Genomic DNA, 21,865 nt, shown 5'->3' with positions numbered 1-21,865 from the left:
TCTCTCGCTCTACCTCTGTCTCTCTCTCTCTCTCTCTCTCTCGCTCTTTCTCTCTCTCACACACCTCTCTTGCCTTCTATCTCTCCCTCTTTCGGACTCTCTCTCTCTCTCCCCCAGAATTTATCGATGGGGATAGATCATTTCTCAGGCCTGTTTGTGATGTTGTGTGTGGGGGTGGTTGGAGCCATCTTTACCTTGGCAGCTGAACACACCTTCTATCACCTAGCCCTGCCCCGGCTACGACGGTCACACACACTAACCTACTGGTTGCATACCAGCCAGGTACGTACACACACACACACACACACACACACACACACGCACACGCGCACGCACACACGCACACACACACGCACACACACTCATAAACTAGATCTATAGCAAGCCACCAAGCTGTTAATAGTATCTAAGATAGTTGGAATTTCACACTTTTAAAAACCTGTTAACAAGGTGATCTTATCAAGGTGATCTTTATTGAGTGAATGTTCTCTCATCTGTGTTATCTATCTATTGACAGAAGATCCATCGAGCCCTGAACACCCCCTACGAGGACGTTGGGAAAGAGTTGATTGGCCTGGACCACAAGTAGAGAAATATTTATCAATACTATCTATATCACAGTATAGGTTATCAATACTATCTATATTACAGTATAGGTTATCAATACTATATATTACAGTATAGGTTATCAATACTATATATTACAGTATAGGTTATCAATACTATATACTACAGTATAGGTTATCAATAATATCTATGTTACAGTATAGGTTATCAATACTGTTTATATTACAGTATAGGTTATCAATACTGTCAATATTAGTATAGGTTATCAATACTATATACAGTGCATTCGAAAAGTATTTAGACCCCTTGACCGTTTCCACATTTTGTTACGTTACAGCCTTATTCTAAAATGGATTAAATTGTTTTCTTTCCTCATAAATCTACACACAATACCCCATAATGACAATGCAAAAACAGAATTGTAGACATTTTTGCAAATTGATTAAAAATAAAAATAAAAATATATTACAGTACGAGTTCCTTTCAACTGCAGCTGACAGACTTTTGTTGTTCAACTCAGTAAACTGACCTGTCACGCTCTTTCTTTTTCTCTCTCTCTCTCTCTCTCTCTCTCTCTCTCTCTCTCTCTCTCTCTCTCTCTCTCTCTCTCTCTCTCTCTCTCTCTCTCTCTCTCTCTCTCTCTCTCTCTCTCTCTCTCTCTCTCTCTCTCTCTCTCTCTCTCTCTCTCTCTCTCTCTCTCTCTCTCTCTCTCTCTCTCTCTCTCTCCCCCAGTCCCTCCCCTTGTATCTCTGACAGCTGCAGCCTCCACAGACACCAGCAGCCTCGCACTCCTCCTCCCCTCTCTTCCCCCCTCCCTGCCCCCCCTCCTCCTCAGCCCTCCTCCACTGCCAGGGACATCAAGGAGAACAAGAGGGTCCACTTTGATCTGGAGAGCCTGCACAGCTACCGTCTACACACACACACCGCCTCCTTCCGGGGGCGGCCTGGCATGGTGGGGCGACACGGCCTGGGAGGTACACACTCATTCTCACACACACATTTGTTTTACTATCCTTGTGGGGGCCAAAACATTTATTCCCATTCAAAATCCTATTTTCCCTAACCCTTAACCTAACCTTAACCCCAAACACCTAATCCTAAAACTAAACCTAACCCTAACTCCTAACCCTAATTCTAACCCTAAACCTAACCCCTAAGCCTAAAATAGATGTTTTCCGTGTGGGGATCGGCGAAATGTCCACAGAATGTTCCTGGTTTTACTGTCCTTGTGAGAACTTCTGGTACCCAGAAGGATAGTAAAACCACACACACACTTTAAATGCTTTATTTGAATCCACAAATCACATTCCTTTCAATGCGTTTCAGAGAAAAGGTCACACAAAGTTTCTATCTTCCCCTCTCTGTTCCAGGGTGTCTGGGTGGTTTAGCTCCTCCTCAGGTTAGCCTGCATGCTAACGGTGGCCCAGCATCGGCCCTGGCCTCCTCCGGCCTGGCCCTGCCTCCCCTGGGGAACCCAGGCAGCCAGGCCTTCCTGTGGGAGGGAGAACTCCAGGAGGTCCAGGGGAGGATTGAGACGTTCACAGCCCAGCTGAGAGACGCCATGGTCAGGAGGGCCGAGATACAGACCTGCCTGGAGAACCAGAAAATGAACCAGAGCACAGCTACTGCTGTCAAACTGGAGAAAGAGAAGGTTGGCCAGTCACAAAGCCTGGAGAGAGTGAGAACCAACGTAGAGAAAGATAGAACCAAGGAGGAAAGAGACCAGGAGAAAGAAAGGAGTGGCAGAAACAGAGACAGGACAAACAGGGACAGTTCCACTGGGAGACAAGCAGCCAGACAGGACACAGACAGGGACAGACTGTTACACCAATCACAAACTGAGAGAGAAAGAAACGACCAATCAAAAAGCCTGGACAAAAATGGGAGCAGCCAATCACATGCCTCCAACATTCTGCAGACAGGGAGGAACAGCCAATCAGAAGCTCTGAACACCCTACAGAGGAGGACAGCGATCCAATCAAAAACCTCCGCCAGCCTGGACAGAGGGACAACCAACCAATCAGGTGCTGTCAATACACTGCAGGGAGAAAGAACTGTTCAATCACGTAACTCCACCAGCCTGGAGAGAGGAAGAGTCAGGCAATCAGGTGCAGTGAAGGACCAGGAGAGGGGGAGAACTGTCCAAACACGGACAGGAGCTAGTCTGGACAGACCGAGAGCTAGCCAATCCAGTGCCGGCACTGGAAATCTGGTTAGAGAACGTCCCGCCCCCAAGGACACCCAGAAGAGTTTGTGTTAGTCATTTGATTGGTCTGTTGTGTTCTAATAAATAACCAATCAGAGGGCTGGAAAAGTATCAAACAGGTCCAAATGATTTACAAGGCAGCGAATGAAGTAAAACTATCAGACAGTTTTAAAAAGCAATTATCGTTTCTCTAACAATGACAGACGGAGATGTAGCCCTGGTCCATTTGCCTCTGATGTCAACGGCTGCTGTCTGTTACAAAATGATGATCAGAACTTTAACCATCTACTGTTTGTCTCTGCTAGGTGTTTCCTTTTTCTTTTCTTTTCCGTTGCACCCCTGGGGTGTATTCACTAGGAACCAAACAGAACAAAACAGGGAGGGACCTACCTGAATTTGTCCAATAGAATTTCTCGTTTTTTGTTGCAGAACGTTTTTTTGTTTGGAGCAAACGGTTTCCGTTGCAGTGGTTTGCGACTAATGTATACACCCCAGGTCTGTAGTCAGTTCTGAGTGAGTCGTTCAAGGTACACATGGGGCTCCTAAATGTTCAATCAAGTGCTATCTCCGCCCAACTGTGTAAGAATCGGCTATCCCAGGGTGCAAACCACGCGTGTCCACTGTCATTGTCCTGACAAATCCTTTATAAGGACCTTGAGTTGGTCTGATACTATGCAGTTTAATTGAATTTACTTCAATGGAATTTGGTGTTATCAAATGTAACTATACAGAAACTATAGTCAGTGCTTGAAGTGAATGAAAAAGGTGGACGCGGAAATAGAAAAGGCGGTTGTATTTGAGCCTATAGCAGGTGTTCTAGAAGAGATGCAGGTAGCTAGGTTACCTGAACTGAAGAGATGTTTGTTGAAGTGTTGCAGATATGTTGTTCTGGTCTTGATGGGTTGTGTTCAGTGTGCCATGATGCTGCCTATAACAACAGCTATCCGTCTCATTCTCACACACAACAGAATTGTATCAGCGTATTATTGGGACTTATGTCATGTTGTTGTATATCATTTCCATATTTTGAAATAAACATTTATATACTGGTTTTAATGGAACAAATTACCACAGACTGTAATGACAGTCTATACCACAAGGTGGCACCTGGATCTCACACACACGCGCACACATACATATACACACACACAAACACAACCCATTTAACTAAGCAACTGTAACATTCTTTGATGGATGAGAAGGAATATATTATAATATTTCACTATCATAGTAGTAACCATTTTTATTCCATGCCTTTCCCTCAATTGTGTGATATTTAGCAACACAGAGAACCCCCCCCCAACACATACACACACACACACACACGGAGTGCACACACACACACACAGACAAAAGCACCCAGTTATAGTAATCCGCTGTGAAATTAAAAGAGAAACCTCGCATCCTTAATCCACCCAGAGTCACACGCTCTGATGACGTCATCCTAATGAGCAATTAGAACACTGCCGCTCCTCACTCATATGAATCAAAGCTCAGATTTATCTCATCTGTACAAGTGTGTGTGTGTGAGTGTGTGTGTATATGTGTCACTGAACAAAAATGAGGTCAGACAACAGTTGTATCTAAATGTATGGATGTTATACGTCTGACATATTTACATATTTACTCAGGCATAAGGAGCAGCGGTTGGGGAATATATACACACACACACCCACATACTTACACACACACACACGGTCCCCATTCCCAGTGACCCTGGTCTGTGTGGTGAAGCCTGCAGGATATTTTAGTCTTAGTCACGCATGTTAGAACACACACACACACATTAACCCACGCATCCTCAAATATATCTTTCTGCATCACTGTCTGTTGTTCTCTCTTTATCTCTCTATCTTTCCATCTGTCTCTTCATCTCTCTGTGAGAAGTGAGACAGAAAGAGATATGGAGGGACAGTAGAGAGAGAAAGAGATATGGACAGACAGTAGAGAGAAAGAGATATGGAGGGACAGTAGAGAGAGAAAGAGATATGGACAGACAGTAGAGAGAAAGAGATATGGAGGGACAGTAGAGAGAGAAAGAGATATGGAGGGACAGTAGAGAGAGAAAGAGATATGGAGGGACAGTAGAGAGAGAAAGAGATATGGAGGGACAGTAGAGAGAGAAAGAGATATGGAGGGACAGTAGAGAGAGAGATATGGAGGGACAGTAGAGAGAGAGAGATATGGAGGGACAGTAGAGAGAGAGAGAGAGATATATGAACAGACAGTAGAGAGAGAAAGAGATATGGAGGGACAGTAGAGAGAAAGAGATATGGACAGACAGTAGAGAGAGAAAGAGATATGGAGGGACAGTAGAGAGAGAAAGAGATATGGACAGACAGTAGAGAGAGAGAGAGAGAGAGATATGGACAGACAGTAGAGAGAGAGAGAGAGAGAGAGATATGGACAGACAGTAGAGAGAGAGAGAGAGAGAGAGAGAGAGAGAGAGATATGGACAGACAGTAGAGAAAAAGAGATATAGAGAGACAGAGAGAAGGGATTGAGACAGAAAGAAGGGATCGAGACAGACAGAAAGAAGGGATCGAGACAGACAGAAAGAAGGGATCGAGACAGAGCGGAGGAAGGAGAGAGGGGAAAAAATACCTTTTGTGTTTTTCTGTTGATTCACTCCTCATATGAAGGCCACCTCAGTCCTCCAGACAGCCCTACACACACACACACACTGCTGCAGAGCGTTAACCAGACGGAAGTGAGTGTGTTTGTGTGTGTATGTGTAGAGGCCAGATGGTGAGGGCCTAGGGATAGTCGACCAGGACCTGACTCAGCCCTCAGTGGGGGGGAGGGTGGGGACCTAACTCTCTCTCCTCCTTCCCTCGCTCTGTCTCTTCTCCCTCTACCCTCTCTCCTCTCTCTTTACCCCTCCCTTCTCTTTCTCTCTCGTCTCCCTTCTCTCTCTCTCTCTCTCTCTGTATTAGGAGTATAGATTTTACAAGGGGTTAGCAGGGACTAACCAATAGTAGAATTCATTAAAGATATCTGATAACAACCCACATCCTGTGTGTGTGTATGTGTGTGTGAATCAATACAGGATCTTTTTCACTACTCCAGGGATAACAGCTGTATTCTTGACAACTAAAGACTCCTCTAACCTAATGTCTATGATTCAGCTCAATGGGCTAACATGGTCTTGAGACACATAAACCACCAATGCTGGTCAGTCACACAAACTTCAATGAATTTACAAATAGATGTTTCCTTAGTCAAGGAGTTTATAACCATTACCTGGAAACACAAGTTTAAAAAAACAGCAGCCCATGAAAAAGGACAATAATATAATATTATATTTACATTGGTAATAAAAACACAAGGTAAACTAAGGACATCTCTGGAAAATGCAGCATTTCTATTTCTTAAAAGTCATAATGCAAGTTCATTGAAACACAATGAAACAGAATACACTCACTCACACACAGATAAACACACATGCAAGACAGACACACTCTCACACACACATACCTGTACATACACATGCAGACTAACACCAGTACTCAACAGTTCTATTACCAAAAGAGGATATCCACTACAGAACAAAAGGAAAATCTGCTACTAGGCAACCGATGCACACAGACCACACCCACACACTGACAAGCCTATACAGTCTTTTGTCACCATTTATCTTATTGTATTGTCAGTGGGGATTTGATTCGTTTTAAAAAAGAGCTTGAAAAACCATTGATATTATTGCATGTCATTTTATACAATTAGAAGTGGTTGGTTGAGTGTGTGTGTGTGTGTGTGTGTGTGTGTTTATGTGTAGCCACGGGAAGTAGCACCCCCTGAAAAATCAGAATTAAAAAATATATTAATACAATCAAAAATCAAAAAATTGTATTTTCACAGAAGAAGTGCACTAGGCCATTACTAGTCCTGTATTAGCCGTCTGTAGCGCGGGCAAAACGTGTGTGTGTGAGTGTGTGGATCTGTTCACATTGTTAAGCCAATCATCCCCTCCAGTCTGTCTCCCCCTCTTTGTTTACTGTAGTAATCCTCTCCAAGATGTTCACTTTCCTTCCTCCTTTTCTCCCCTCCTCTTCCTCCTCCTCTTTACAGTAAGTCAGTGGAATGGAAGCCTGAGAGAGATCCTATATACAGTATAGTATAGTACAGCTGGTGAGTATAGTCAGTATAGTTGCAATATAGTCAGATAATAGTCGATAGTAAACCAACTATTGTTTCTGTTGTCTTTGTTGTCTTTAGATGCTCCTGAAGTCCTTCGGTCAGACACTGTTAGACCTTGACTTAGCAGTTTCCTTAACAGTCCTCCAAGTCTTCCTCTGCAGTGTCTTGTAGTTTTGCTGTTATGTCGCATCTTAACTCCTTTAAGTCATCTCACGGCCTTCTCTTACACAGCAGGGTCTTGTAGAACAGCTATTTGTCTATCTGTTTCCATCTGGACCCTTTCTCAGTGTTGAAGTAGTGTTCTTGGTTAATGTCACTCCTCTATGCCAAGTTATAACCTCCATTATATTATATTTCAACTCCTAAGTCATCTCATAACCTCCTCTCACTCATTTAAGTCATGTAGTAGTTCTCTTGACTGTTAGGTCTCCCCAAACTGTGTCACATTTAATAACTTATCCTGACTGTATGGTTATGTAGTGGTACTACTGTCTATCATAACTGCCCTATGTCGTCTTATAACCCCTCGCTCTGCAAAGTCCCCTATGTCTTCTAACCTCGTAGTCTGCAGAGTTTTTAGTAGTGTTACTGTCTATTATAACTCCTCTATGTCGCGTTATAATCTCCTCTCCGTCTGCATGGTCTTGTAATATACTTCTTGATCAGCGCGGCTGTGGGCTGAGACAGTGGGCCGGCGGGGGAGGGTCATAGAGCGGGGGAGGGGTTGACAGTGACTGTTCAACAGCAGATCTCGATCAGGAGGGGGAGGGAGGGGGGAGTAGAAGGGGGAGGGAGGGGGGAGTAGGGGGGGAGGGAGGGGGAGGGAGGGGGGAGGAGATGGGTTGAGGAGGGGGAGGCGGGGGGAGAAGGAGAAGGGAGGAAGTGGAGAGGAGATGGGGTGAGGAGGGGGAGGCAGGGGGGAGGAGGAGAAGGGAGGAAGTGGGGAGGAGATAGGGTGAGGAGGGGGAGGCAGGGTGGTGGAATCCGTCTCACTGGGAGAGGAGGAGCAGATAGAGTCTGATTTCACGGGAAGTGTGCGGTATTCCTGATATTCCGGTGCAGTGACTTTCTCCTGGCGCTGCAGTGCCCCCCTCTTGCCCTGCTCACCGACACTCGCCAGGCTCCCGCTGGTGGTGTTCCTCCACTCCCAGAGGGTCCCGTTACCGGCAGCTGCTACTCTGGGCCCTGGGGTCCCATTACTCCCGGTACCAGCACTGCTAGACACCCTGACCACAGGGTGATGAGGGGCGTGAGCGTCTATGGTATATTAATACAATCAAAAATCAAAAAAAATTATTTTCACAGAAGTGCACTGGGCCATTACTAGTCCTGTATTAGCCGTCTGTAGCGCGGGCAAAACGTGTGTGTGTGAGTGTGTGGATCTGTTCACATTGTTAAGCCAATCATCCCCTCCAGTCTGTCTCCCCCTCTTTGTTTACTGTAGTAATCCTCTCCAAGATGTTCACTTTCCTTCCTCCTTTTCTCCCCTCCTCTTCCTCCTCCTCTTCCTCCTCCTCTTTACAGTAAGTCAGTGGAATGGAAGCCTGAGAGAGATCCTATATACAGTATAGTATAGTACAGCTGGTGAGTATAGTCAGTATAGTTGCATTATAGTCAGATAATAGTCGATAGTAAACCAATTATTGTTTCTGTTGTCTTTGTTGTCTTTAGATGCTCCTGAAGTCCTTCGGTCAGACACTGTTAGACCTTGACTTAGCAGTTTCCTTAACAGTCCTCCAAGTCTTCCTCTGCAGTGTCTTGTAGTTTCGCTGTTATGTCGCATCTTAACTCCTTTAAGTCATCTCACGGCCTTCTCTTACACAGCAGAGTCTTGTAGAACAGCTATTTGTCTATCTGTTTCCATCTGGACCCTTTCTCAGTGTTGAAGTAGTGTTCTTGGTTAATGTCACTCCTCTATGCCAAGTTATAACCTCCATTATATTATATTTCAACTCCTAAGTCATCTCATAACCTCCTCTCACTCATTTAAGTCATGTAGTAGTTCTCTTGACTGTTAGGTCTCCCCAAACTGTGTCACATTTAATAACTTCCCCTGACTGTATGGTCATGTAGTGGTACCACTGTCTATCATAACTGCCCTATGTCGTCTTATAACCTCTCGCTCTGCAAAGTCCCCTATGTCTTCTAACCTGGTAGTCTGCAGAGTTTTTAGTAGTGTTACTGTCTATTATAACTCCTCTATGTCGCGTTATAATCTCCTCTCCGTCTGCATGGTCTTGTAATAGACTTCTTGATCAGCGCGGCTGTGGGCTGAGACAGTGGGCCGGCGGGGGAGGGTCATAGAGCGGGGGAGGGGTTGACAGTGACTGTTCAACAGCAGATCTGGATCAGGAGGGGGAGGAAGGGGGGAGTAGAAGGGGGGAGGAGGGGGAGGGAGGGGGGAGTAGGAGGGGGGAGAAGGGGGAGGGAGGGGGGAGGAGATGGGTTGAGGAGGGGGAGGCAGGGGGGAGGCGGAGAAGGGATGAAGTGGAGAGGAGATGGGGTGAGGAGGGGGAGGGAGGGGGGAGGAGGAGAAAGGGTGAGGAGGGGGAGGCAGGGTGGTGGAATCCGTCTCGCTGGGAGAGGAGGAGCAGATAGAGTCTGATTTCACGGGAAGTGTGCGGTATTCCTGATATTCCGGTGCAGTGACTTTCTCCTGGCGCTGTAGTGCCCCCCTCTTGCCCTGCTCACCGACGCTCGCCAGGCTCCCGCTGGTGGTGTTCCTCCACTCCCAGAGGGTCCCGTTCCCGGCAGCTGCTACTCTGGGCCCTGAGGTCCCATTACTCCCGGTACCAGCACTGCTAGACACCCTGACCACAGGGTGATGAGGGGCGTGAGCGTCTATGGTGACAATACTCCCGGTAACGCTTCCGGTAACACTCCCGGTGTGGCTGTCGCGGTCGGAGGGGATCCGGTAGTACGGAGACTCAGAGCTTCCTGTTGAAGACCCTCCCCCACAGGAAGAGGCGGAATCAGAGCCCTTGGCAGAGGAGCTGATTGGTCCATGCGGCTTGGACATGGCAATGACCTATTGGATGAACAGAGGAGACAGTTAGCTAGTTACTTCAGTTAGTTAGAATGTAAATCAACAGTTCATTTTAGCTAACTCAAATTTGATATTTAGCTCACCTGCGCCACTCGCGGCTGATTGGGCGGCTGGGTGGGCAGCTGGGTGGGCACACGCGGAGTCGTCACAGGGATAGGCCCCTCCCTGGCTCGTTCCCCTCCCTGGTTAAGTGACATCAACTTGGCACGCGTCACCGCGCTCTTAGGGGAGACGGGGGGAGGTAGAGGGGAGACAGAAGGAGGTAGAGGGGAGACAGAAGGAGGGTGTCTAATCCCCTCCTTAGGGATATGTACCAGTGGGGCTGGCGCTGGGGTAGCCGTGGCAACGGCTCTATTGGCCGACTGTACCGTCGGATAGAGGGAGGGAGGATTCATCACCCCTGTCTCCCCTGCCTCACCCCCTCCTCCTTCTCCTCCCGCTCCTCCGCCAGATCTCTCCACCCCCCCCTCCTCCTCGCTCCGTCTCTCCATAGAGTGTTGCTGTCTCCACTCCTGCACCAGCGGAGGTCGCAACCTGACAGATCACACATGATCAATTTGACTTGATGATTAATACCTGGGTTGTATGACACACACACACTAGTCACAAACGTACCTTGGTTGTGACCTGCGGGGGTCGAAGGACAGGTGGAAGGTCATGTGACGCTGGTTGGAGGGGTCGTCTCCGGGGGGCGAGGTGCTGCTGCTGCCGTTGGCGACGCGGGGTAAGGTATTGCTGAATGTTACCATGGTTTCCTTTCCCATGGTGCCGCGGGGCGCCAGGAGCTCCACGTCAGCACTGGCCCTCTTCAGAGACGCTACGCTGGCCTTCTCCCTACGTACCTACAGAACAACATAGCATGACTAACTACTAATTCTAACTACTAATACGCAACCTCTCTCTCTTCATCTCTTACCTTGCAGCGTCCAGGCCCCAGTTCCTCCCTGCTGTCTGATGGTCTGGGTGTCTTGCTGCGGTACAGAGAGCCGTGCTGAGAGCCATGTCCTCTCTGGGCTAGTCCCCTCACCACCACCTCCCTCTGCTGCTGGGGGGGAGAGGCAGCCCTCCGGACAGGCTGGGGGGGGCAGTCCTCCTCGGATGACCTGAAGTTACATACTGCATACAGAGACTAGAGGGAGGGGGAGGAGAGAGGGGGAGATAGAGAGAGAGGGATAGAAGCGTGAAATTAGTTGAGACAGGTTTTCTAAAAAAGAACTGTGAAATTCTCCCCCTGAGAAGTCTTAAAAGATTATTAATTCCCATCTCTCTCTCTCTCTCTCTCTCTCTCTGTCTCTCTCTCTCTCTCTTTCTGTCTGTCTCAGTCTACCCCCCCAGACACACACACAAAGTCGCGCACACACACAAACACAACCCACACACACACACGCACACACACTCACCAGGTAGACTCCTATGCCAGCTCCTATAGCGTAGCCCACATAGACGTCTCTGGGATGGCAGCGGTGTTGTGTGATCTGAGTCAGTCCAGCTATGCCTGCAGCCAGACAGTAGCCAAACACCAGCACTGGCTTCACCAGCTTGGTACTACTGCTGATCACACTGTTCAAATACATCTACACACACACACACACACGGAAGTACGCACGCACACACACACACACAAAGTTAGAACTATTGCTGATGGCAATGTTGCTGATTTTTACTTAAAATGCATCTTCATAAAGTCTGACAGGCAGGCAGACAGACAAGTTAGTAGCTGTCAGTGCTTACAGAGATGTAGATAGCGGCAAAGCCAGAGAGCGTTGCATGCTGGGACGGAAATGTTTTCCTGAAGAGAAGGAGAGGGAGAGAGAGTAAGAATCAGGGAGAGAGAGAGGGAGACATGATGCAGAGAGAGAGAAAGAGAGGTGGGGGTTTTATTGAAGCTGGAGAATACTAAATGTGTGTGTGTGTGTGTGTGTGTGTGTGTGTGTGTGTGTGTGTGTGTGTGTGTGTGTGTGTGTGTGTGTGTGTGTGTGTGTGTGTGTGTGTGTGTGTGTGTGTGTGTGTGTGTGTGTGTGTTACCTGGCTGACAGGATGGCATACAGGTCTTTCCCAGAGCAGATGTCCTGTGTGATGTAGTTGTTCTGGTCACATGATATCCCAGGCAGCGTGTAATTGGGCTGACAGACAGTCAGGAAGAAAGGGGTGGGATAACCAGTAGCCAATTGGATGATGTCCGTCACCAGGGCTGTTGCCAGGAGACCAAACACATGAACACCTGGGGGAGAAGAAGGAGGGATGGAGGAGGAGAGTAAGAGAGAGGGGGAGATAGGGAGAAGGGATGGAGGAGGAGAGAGAGCGAGGGAGGAGCATGCACCAGGTAAGAAGTTATCTGAAATATCTGAAGACGTCTTGTCTGTCCTCATTCCCTCTACATCTCTCTCTCCCCTGTTCTCAACTTCTTGCTTTAACTGGAAAAGGCCTGAAGAAGATTCTCTCCCTAGACTAGCATTACTCCCTGAAGTGTGCACCTGTTCACTCCCTCTTGAGGATTTCAAACGAAAATAAAAGGTACATACCAACAAAGCGAACAGTCCTCCGTAGGAAGGAGTTGAAGTTACACCCTCCAGCGATGATGGATCCTTCAGCTTTACTATGTTTGACTCTGGACTGGTAACAATACATCAACCCTTCACCCAGCATGATCTATTCACATACACACACACAATTAGTTGTGCACCCTGATGCTGATTGGCTGTTCATTGATCAGAGTCTGTTGATTATAGGTTCTGACGGTGTGTGTGTGTGTGTGTGTGTGTGTGTGTGTGTGTGTGTGTGTGTGTGTGTGTGTGTACTAACTGAGGCAGCCGGTCCTGCGAAGGCCAGGCTCAGTAACATCAGCAGAGGGATCAGTTCATCTCCTGTCTCCAGGTAGGGCAACGACAGGTCGCGGTCATAGCAACGGAACCCAGGGGTCGCCGGGGACAACAGGTCTGTCAACTCCATGAAGTAGAGAGAGACGAGAGAGGAGAGGACGATCGGGAGCTAGAGAGAGCGAGAGCGAGAGAGAGAGCGAGAGAGAGAGAGGTAAGAGGGAGATATTTTCTTACTAACAGCCATAGTGAGTGGTATACAGTAAATGCAGTTATATTGGATACACGTATGCACGTACACACACCTCTATGAAGTAGAAGCATGGTAGAAGCGTCATGCTGTCTTTGGGAGGTTTCTTCTTGGCCTTGGCTTTGGGTGACGACATCATCCTGGTGTTGGTCCAATCAGAGTCTAGGAACAGACAGAAGGGGAGGGGTTAGTCATCACACTGGTGGCATTCCAGGTGGCATACATTACAGAGGCATATCAGCTTGTTATGTCATATTCTGCTACTACTTCCACATGGGCAAAGGTCTGCTTGGTCTCTGACTGGTCCTTTGCAGTGGACGTAAGCTAATAGCAAATAGCTGAATGCACGTCTGTTGTGTAGATCCCTCAACCCCAAATGAATGGAAAATCAGAAAACACACACACACAAGCCTCAATGGTGTGCTATCTCTGTTTCCCACATCTCTCTCTCTTTGTTTTGTCTCTCTAACTTGCTCTCTAAATTCAGGACAATGGAGTGGACACAGGAGAGTGCCATAGTTACAGTAACTCTGAGAGAAAGAAGGAGGATGCTGAGGCACACACACCTCCCTCCTTCTGCCCTGTGTTATTCTACTGTAACTATGGCGCTGTCCACTGCATAGGCCTGAACTCAGAGAGGGAGGGAGGGAGGGAGGGAGGGAGGGAGAGAGGGAGGGAGAGGGAGAGGGAGAGGGAGAGGGGGAGGGAGAGAGAGAGAGAGAGAGAGAGAGAGAGAGAGAGAGAGAGAGAGAGAGAGAGAGAGCAAGGGCAACCAGTGAAGAACAAACACCATTGTAAATACAACCCATATTTATGTTTATTTATTTTCCCATTTGTACTTTAACTATTTGCACATCGTTACAACACTGTATATATACATAATATGACATTTGAAATGTGTTTATTCTTTTGGAACTTCTGAGTGTAATGTTTACTGTTAATATTTATTGTTTATTTCACTTTTGTTTACTATCTACTTCACTTGCTTCGGCAATGTTAACATACGTTTCCCATGCCAATAATGCCCTTAAATTGAAATTGAGAGAGAGAGAGAGAGAGAGAGAGAGAGAAGAAAAAAAACCTGTCCTGATTTATAACCATTGATTCTCTCAAACACTAGTGTCAGACTCACCCCGCCTTGCCTCTCCTCCAGACACACACACACACACACACAGAGTACTAAATTACCTCTATCCCGCGAGTTGTGTGTGTTAGCAGAGTCCCGTCTTGCCCTCCCCCCTCGCCGTGGTCTCGCGTGCTGCTCCAGTTTTCCGTTCAACCGTTAATCCATCTTCACGCGCTGCCCGTTGTTTTACGCCCCCAAAACACACATACACACACATCAGGTTGTTTAGGTTGGTCAGCTTCTCCACGGATAGAGAGAACAAGAGAATGATAAATAGAGAATGATAGATGGATAAGAGGAAAGGGAAAAGTCCGATATTCGATATTTCTCCGTTATTTTCCCTTCTGATCGCGCGTGTGTGAATGAAAATAAACTCCGAGGTTTCACGTGCCTTCTACCGGTTCACCCCGGTCCCAGTCAGCCACGCGTTGTGTTTGAACAGCCCACACACACTCAAACAGCGCTCAGAAACGAACCGATTTCTCACTTGAAGAACCGCCGCTCACAGAGAGAGAGCCTCGCGCACACAAAGGCATGGGGGGCGCGAGAGGGCGGGGGGAGACGAGGGGAGGAGACCGACTGCTCCTTCACACACACACAAACGCCCCTCCTCTCACCGCTCCAAATTCCTAATGGTAGGCTACCACCACCATAAAGCTGGGAAAAACAAAGCGGTGGATTTTGGTGTGTGTTTGAGTATGCGCGTTCATGAGTGAGTGCATGTGGGTCTGATTCAGAGTGTTTCCCTTCTAGAACATTCATTTAAAATGTAAAGGCCATTCGTTTTAGGCCAAAGTATGCTGAATCCACAGCCCCCCCATATCTATTCCTCTCCCTCTTTTCGTATTTTGTTTGTTTTATTTTGGGTAGACCTAGTCCAGTAGGGTGGGGCTGGGCTGGGTTCTGACCACGTGCCTGTGACTGCTGCTGCGGTGTGTATTTGCATCTCTTCATTCAACAAATATGCACGCGCGTGCTCACACATCTTCTGCCTCTGACTGTTTGATTTATCATGGTATGTACACATTCAAACCATTCTCCCATGGTTATAAATACACACACACCTCTCCATCTTTTCATCTCTACCCTGTCCCCTCCTCTTCGTCTATGAACCATATGCAGAACACAAATGCCCCCTTCTGGCCAGAGGATACCACATGCCACAATAAAGATGTTATGGCCAGTAGATGGTGCACTTCACCAATTGAACCAATCTACATGGACAGCGCCTTTAGAAAGTATTCATTCCCCTTTACTTATTCCACATTTCGTCGTGTTACAGCCTGCATTCAAAATGTATTAAATATGTGTTTTTCTCACCCATCTACACACAATACCCCATAATGACAAAGAGAAAACATGTTTTTTGAAATTATTGTAACTATATTTAAAATGAAATGCAGAAATATGACATTTACATAAGTATTCACACCCCTGAGTCAATACTTTGTAGAAGCACCTTTGGCAGCGATTACACCTGTGAGTCTTTCTTGGTAAGCCTCTAAGAGCTTTCCATACCTGGATTGTGCAACATTTGCCCATTATTCTTTTCAGAATTCTTCAAACTCTGTCAAATTGGTTGTTGATCATTGCTGACAACCATTTTCAGGTCTTGCCATAGATTTTCAAGTAGATTTAAGTCAAAACGATAACTCGGCCACTCAGGAACATTCACTGTCTTCTTGGTAAGCAACTCAAGTGTAGATTTGGCCTCATGTTTTAGGTTATTGTCCTGCTGAAAGGTGAATACATCTCCCAGTGTCTGGTGGAAAGCAGACTGAACCAGGTTTTCCTCTAGGATTTTGCCTGTGCTTAGCTCCATTCCGTACATTTTTTGTCCTGAAAAACTCCCCAGTCCTCAATGATTACAAGCATACCCATAACATGATGCAGCCACCACTATGCTTGAAAATATGGAGAGTGGTACTCAGTAATTTGTTGTATTGGATTTGCCCCAAACATAACACTTTGTATTCAGGACAAAAAGTGAATTACTTATGTTAGAATATTTTGTTTCTGTACAGGCTTCCTTCTTTTCACTCTGTCAATTAGGAGTGTGGAGTAACTACAATGTTGTTGATCCATCCTCAGTTTTCTCTTATTACAGCCATTAAACTCTATAACTGTTTTAAAGTTACCATTGGCCTCATGGTGAAATTGATGCAATTTCGATGTTGTTTGAGTTGCTTTGTGCATCAGCAAATTTGATTGAGATGATTTTACTGCAACACTGCTAACTGCATCCAAGTTGCTTGACATAGGCGTTTCAAAGAGCTGTCAGTCAATGTGAGCTCATTAATATAAGCTCCCTGCCCACTCATACTCTCTTTTCAAACTTCCTGGTAGTTAGCCATGAGAAAAAGTATTTTTCATAATGACTGTTCAGGACCTTTAATGTCTTTTGAACTCTTGTTTCCTGACTGAATCAGTATTGAAATGTCATTCATTATGTTTGTGGTAGAGCCTCATTGGCAGCTATTACTATCATACTGTAGACCTGCTTCAGACTGTCGGCTAGACCCAGAGCCCATTTAGAACTAGAGGCCCCAATATCATATCAGATTGTGGGCTATACCCAGACCCCATTTAGAACCAGAGGCCCCAATATCATATCAGATTGTGGTCTATACCCAGACCCCATTTACAACCAGAGCCCTCAATATCATATCAGTCAACAACACACCCTGGGCCTCTTTATCTCAGAAGGGAGTAAGGAAGGCGTATCCCACCTCTCTCTCTCTCTCTCTCTCTCTCTCTCTCTCTCTCTCTCTCTCTCTCTCTCTCTCTCTCTCTCTCTCTCTCTCTCTCTCTCTCTCTCTCTCTCTCTCTAGCTGGTGAGAGCGCGAACCTCTCTGCAAAACAAGTCGCCTACAGGAGACAAGCAAACCATAATTTAGAGGGAACCCGGAGAGTTATAAGAATGCCGCTGCGCCTTCATCTCTCCAAAACCTGCCAATTCACCCACGAACACCTGTAATGTCGTGGATCGAAGATAAATAACGGACAGCTTGTTCTCTCTCCATTGTCGGGTTGAGCGGCACGAGCTCCCGCTACACACACGCACACACACAGCACGGGCGTTCCCGCAACTCCTCAGCGGACGGAAGGGTGGCAGGAGAGAGGAGAGGGAGAAAGGAGGAGGCAAAGAGGAGAAGGGGAGAGAGGAGGGGAGGAAACCCCCCTGTTTTGAAGCTATACGCTAGTAAACATAGACTATAAGCATACACAGTGAATGAAGAGGAAAACGTCGCAGTGCTATTTTATTTCTGTGTGGAGGAGACTAGGAGGAGAGACGCCAAAGGAGATAGACGCCATCGGTGACAAGTGAAAGGACTCCGCTATTGGGTAAGTAGCCTGGCTACTGGTATGTCTGCTCGTTACACGCAGTGTCTACTCGCGACTACACTTGACCTGATTTCTGGGAATTTGTTGACTAGCTTTAGCGCTCCACTGCCTCAGCATCACGGAACAGCGATGAAGGATGGAGGTGAGGAGAGGAGGGTATGGAGGGATGGAGGAGAGAGAGAGAGCGATGGAGAATAGAGGGAAGACGAGATGAAGAGACAGTGTGTGTTTTCTAATGTAGGCATAATATAATTATAAATGATAAAAATCCCGCTCTGTAGGCTATGTGTGGTTTTCCACCTTACTGTAGCCGTTTAGTAGGGACATTGTTTACAGTGACAGGCTATTAGGCTAGTATTGATGTTTTGAAGGCGAGACGCTGGAGCTGCATCCTCCATGGAAATGCATGACAACAATGTGAACAAAACAATATGATAATAAATACTAGTCTGACATAAATAAATAAACAATATACAGTACAGGCATGGCCGGACTAAGATATCATAGGCCCCGGTTTTTTTTAAAAATATATAGCCCGCACACACTTCCTTGCACACCATCATTTTCTGTAAACAAATCCATGCACCAAGATGCAATTCGATGCGTGGTTTCCTGTTGAAGACAAGGGTCCTTTATAATAAAGCCATCATAACATTTGCAATGTGGCATAGGCTACAGTTGAGCAGAGGCGTTTTTAGGATTTCCACACATGGGTAACATTTGTTAGCAGGGTCCGAATATTTGTTTTGCCTTTTAAAAACGCATTTCATACAATTCTACATCATTTATTATGACGAAAGACATTAGCTGAATCTTTTTTAATACCACACAAATGACCGACATCAGTGGCTACTCTGACACTGACAAACTGAGATCAATCTGGTCTTGAATTCATACAAACAATAGCCCAGGCTAATGAAGCAACTCACAGATTGTACAATATTAGGAGGCAATATACACTATATATACAAAAGTATGTGGACACCCTTTCAAATGAGTGGATTCGGCTATTTCAGCCACACCCGTTGCTGACAGGTGTATAAAATCGAACACAGAGCCATGCAATCTCCATAGACAAACATTGGTAGTAGAATGGCCTTACTGAAGAGCTCAGTGACTTTCAACGTGTCACCATCATAGGATGCCACCTTTCCAACAAGTCAGTTCGTCAAATTTCTGCCCTGCTAGAGCTGCTCCGGTCAACTGTAAGTGCTGTTATTGTGAAGTGGAAATGTCTAGGAGCAACAACGGCTCAGCCACAAAGTGGTAGGCCACACAAGCTCACAGAACAGGACCGCTGAGTGCTGAAGCGCATGGCACGTAAAAATTGTCTGCCCTTGGTTGCAACACTCACTACCGAGTTCCAAACTGCCTCTGGAAGCAACGTCAGCACAATAACTGTTCATCGGGAGCTTCATGAAATCGGTTTCCATGGCCGAGCAGCCGCTCACAAGCCTAAGATCACCATGTGCAATGCCAAGCGTCGACTGGAGTGGTGTAAAGCTCGCCGCCATTGGACTCTGGAGCAGTGGAAACACATTCTCTGGAGTGATGAATCACGATTCACCATCTGGCAGTCCGACGGACTAATCTGGGTTTGGCGGATGCGAGGATAACGCTACCTGCCCAATGCGTAGTGCCAACAGTAACGTTTGGTGGAGGAGGAATAATGGTCTGGGGCTGTTTTTCATGGTTCGGGCTAGGCCCCTTAGTTCCAGTGAAGGGAAATCTTAACACTATAGCATACAATTACATTCAAGACAATTCTGTGCTTCCAACTTCGTGGCAACAATTTGGGGAACGCCCTTTCCTGTTTCAGCATGACAATGCCCCCGTGCACAAAGTGAGGTCCATACAGAAATGGTTTGTCGAGATCGGTGTGGATGAACTTGACTGGCCTGCACAGAACTCTGATCTCAACCCCATCGAACACCTTTGGGATGAATTGGAACGCCGACTGCGAGCCAGGCCTAATTGCCCAACATAATGCCCGACCTCACTAATGCTCTTGTGGCTGAATTGAGGCAAGTCCCCACACCAATGTTCCAACATCTAGTGGAAAGCCTTCCCAGAAGAGTAGAGGCTGTTATAGCAGTGGGTAAGCCCCTGCATTAACCCGGCCCTGAGTACACGGAGGACACTCAGACAGTCTCCTCTCTTGCAGAAAATGTGAAAACAAAGTTTGCTTTGCCCCTGTATGTCGAATAGCCTATTCTAGGCCTTATGTTCTCAAACGGTCAGGTGGACTAGGCTAACACTAATAATAATTTGACCATTTTAATTGTTGCCACATAGGATAGACCATAGACGACACTAAACAATTCCAATATGTTTGTGTAATCATTTATGATGTAGACCTACCTTTCATGTTGATCTATTTCTTTGACACACAATATAGATCTGTTGTGTTTCTATTTTGGTGTGTCTGGCTTTTAGCATCTGCATGGTACTTTACCCTGGCACCAGGCAACCAGGCAGGAGAGATAGAGAGTGTCACGACTTCGGCCGAGGCTGCCTCCTCTCCTTGTTCGGGCAGGCTTCGGCGTTCGTCGTCACCGGAGTACTAACCACTGCCGCCCCAATCATCATCACAATTGTCATGTCAATCACACACACCTGGTTCTAATCCCCTAATTAGTCCGTGTATAAGTGTTCCCTCTGCCCCCTTGTCCTTGTGGGTGATTGTTAATTGTGAGAGTATGTAGCTCGTTGGAGCTACTCATAACATTGTGTTGCCAGGGTAGATTTTCCCCCTGTGCCTATGTATTATTGTATTCCATTACATTGTAATTGCCAGGGATGTTTGTTTCCCCTGTGCCTGTTTCGTTGATCGCTATTGGAGCCCATTTGTGTGTCAACGAAGGAATAAACTCTGTATTCGGTGATTACCTTCCTGCGCCTGACTCCTTTCACCACACTCACCACAGAGAGAGAGCAGAGAGAGAGTAGAGAGAGAGAGAGTAGCGAGAGAGAGAGAGAGAGAGAGAAAGAGAAGAGGGATTCAGAGACTTGTAAGACCTGTGTTTGCTCCCTGAGCCTTTAGCCCAGCAGGCTCACACAGTCTTGTGGCATGCAGGTGACATGTTTGAGACAGATCACTCTTTCATCAAGACAAGCACTTTACCACCTACCTGCTCCTGCAGACTATACTGTCTCTCTTTCCCTCCCACCCTCTACCCCCCCTCCCCCCTAAAATATAGATATATTTTTCTCTGTGTCGTTTTCTGATAAACTGTGTCATTTTTAGCCTCTAATCCAATTTAATCTCTCTCTCTCTCTCTCTCTCTCTCTCGCTCTCTCTCTCTCTCTCTCTCTCTCTCTCTCAATCTCTCTTTCACACGCTCACTCATGATCATCAGCAGTCCTGCACAGATATATACAATCAAACGCACTATTCATAAGAGAACAAAGGAGTCCAATATATTTTTGTTACCTGTTCTCCCTCTTCCTCAGGCTACAATCACATAAACACACACACACACACTCACATGTTGTATCAGGAGTTGACTGTACATTACAGACTGGTCAATCAACTAGGCCTCATGGCTCTGCTCTACCATTAGCATTCATTGATTGTTCAGTCTCCTGTCTAACCCAAGGCCAGACGCCAAGACTGTCTCTGGATGTTTCTGAGTAGATGGGGAGAGTTATTCAATTCTATTATGAGAATCCCTCCAGGGTCAGGGTTTATGTTATACGGTTACGATCAGTATTACAGTTTTTCTCAATTGCTAAACACAATTTCTGAAACCTTGCTCCATTTCCTGAAAACATTAAACACAAAACCTCATCTTCAAGCACTATTTACAAAACCTCTGACTCCTCTCGCAAAATGAAACATTCGCCTCAAAACAGTTTTACCTGTGTTCAAAATCAAACACTGCTCTCAAATCATAAACAAAGTGATCAAAATGATATACACTCTCAAGCAGTCAGTAAACAATACACCGAAAAATAGAAAACACATTGTTCAAAACATACAGTTCTCAGGGAGAAGTACATTTTTAATCTCAAAACAAATTTCATATTTTTCCGTCATTGTCTTTTTATGAACGAAAACATGTTCTATCATAGTAGCTCAAAATTGATCAGAAATTACTACTCTGCTTTGCTCTTTGCAATTTAGTTTTTTGTTCTTCCTCCTCCTTGTACCCCTATTTTTACAGTACTGTACCCTGCATCTCACAAACTTGTCCTTTGTCTCTGTGATACTGTAATTCTTGTTCTTCAAAAGGTACTCTGTATACTTGTTTCATTCGCATCCTGTTACGATGGAGGACACGGTCAATTGTGGAAATGCTCACACTGTCGATTCCCTGGAAGTGTGTGTTGTCTTGTATCACTCGTTCCTGGATTTCTCTGAGTCGTA

The 21,865-nt window shown here is 46.2% G+C and overlaps 3 protein-coding genes across 3 annotated transcripts in view; 2 read left to right on the top strand and 1 right to left on the bottom strand.

Annotated features, from left to right (window-relative positions):
- Nucleotides 1-117: 117 nt before the first annotated feature.
- On the top strand, nucleotides 118-2,827 carry LOC311114014 (uncharacterized protein; the record flags this gene model as incomplete). The annotated part of the gene is made up of 4 exons (XM_084189279.1): nucleotides 118-282; nucleotides 518-585; nucleotides 1,300-1,541; nucleotides 1,938-2,827. Coding segments are annotated over 4 exons (1,365 nt in total), but the record flags the coding sequence as incomplete, so codon positions are not given.
- Nucleotides 2,828-9,122: 6,295 nt separating this feature from the next.
- LOC311114020 (phospholipid phosphatase-related protein type 3-like) lies at nucleotides 9,123-13,164 on the bottom strand (the record flags this gene model as incomplete). Its single annotated transcript, XM_084189284.1, has 10 exons — nucleotides 9,123-9,941; nucleotides 10,043-10,493; nucleotides 10,575-10,801; nucleotides 10,876-11,088; nucleotides 11,354-11,533; nucleotides 11,691-11,748; nucleotides 11,985-12,180; nucleotides 12,482-12,608; nucleotides 12,762-12,947; nucleotides 13,081-13,164. 10 exons carry the CDS (start codon nucleotides 13,162-13,164, stop codon nucleotides 9,123-9,125), a joined length of 2,541 nt encoding a protein of 846 aa, XP_084045410.1.
- Nucleotides 13,165-16,998: 3,834 nt separating this feature from the next.
- LOC311114013 (paralemmin-1-like) overlaps nucleotides 16,999-21,865 on the top strand; it is a gene marked incomplete at its 3' end in the record, with an annotated part of 11,640 nt that continues 6,773 nt past the window's right edge. Inside the window, exon 1 of the mRNA XM_084189278.1 lies at nucleotides 16,999-17,496. The remainder of the gene's footprint in view (nucleotides 17,497-21,865) is intronic.

Source organism: Coregonus lavaretus (assembly GCF_964263955.1).
Source record: "Coregonus lavaretus genome assembly, contig: HAP1_SCAFFOLD_830, whole genome shotgun sequence".
In the NCBI taxonomy this organism is placed as follows: Eukaryota; Metazoa; Chordata; class Actinopteri; order Salmoniformes; family Salmonidae; genus Coregonus; species Coregonus lavaretus.
The sequence above is the reverse complement of the archived record's forward strand: the minus strand, read 5'-3'. Positions and strand labels throughout refer to the sequence as shown.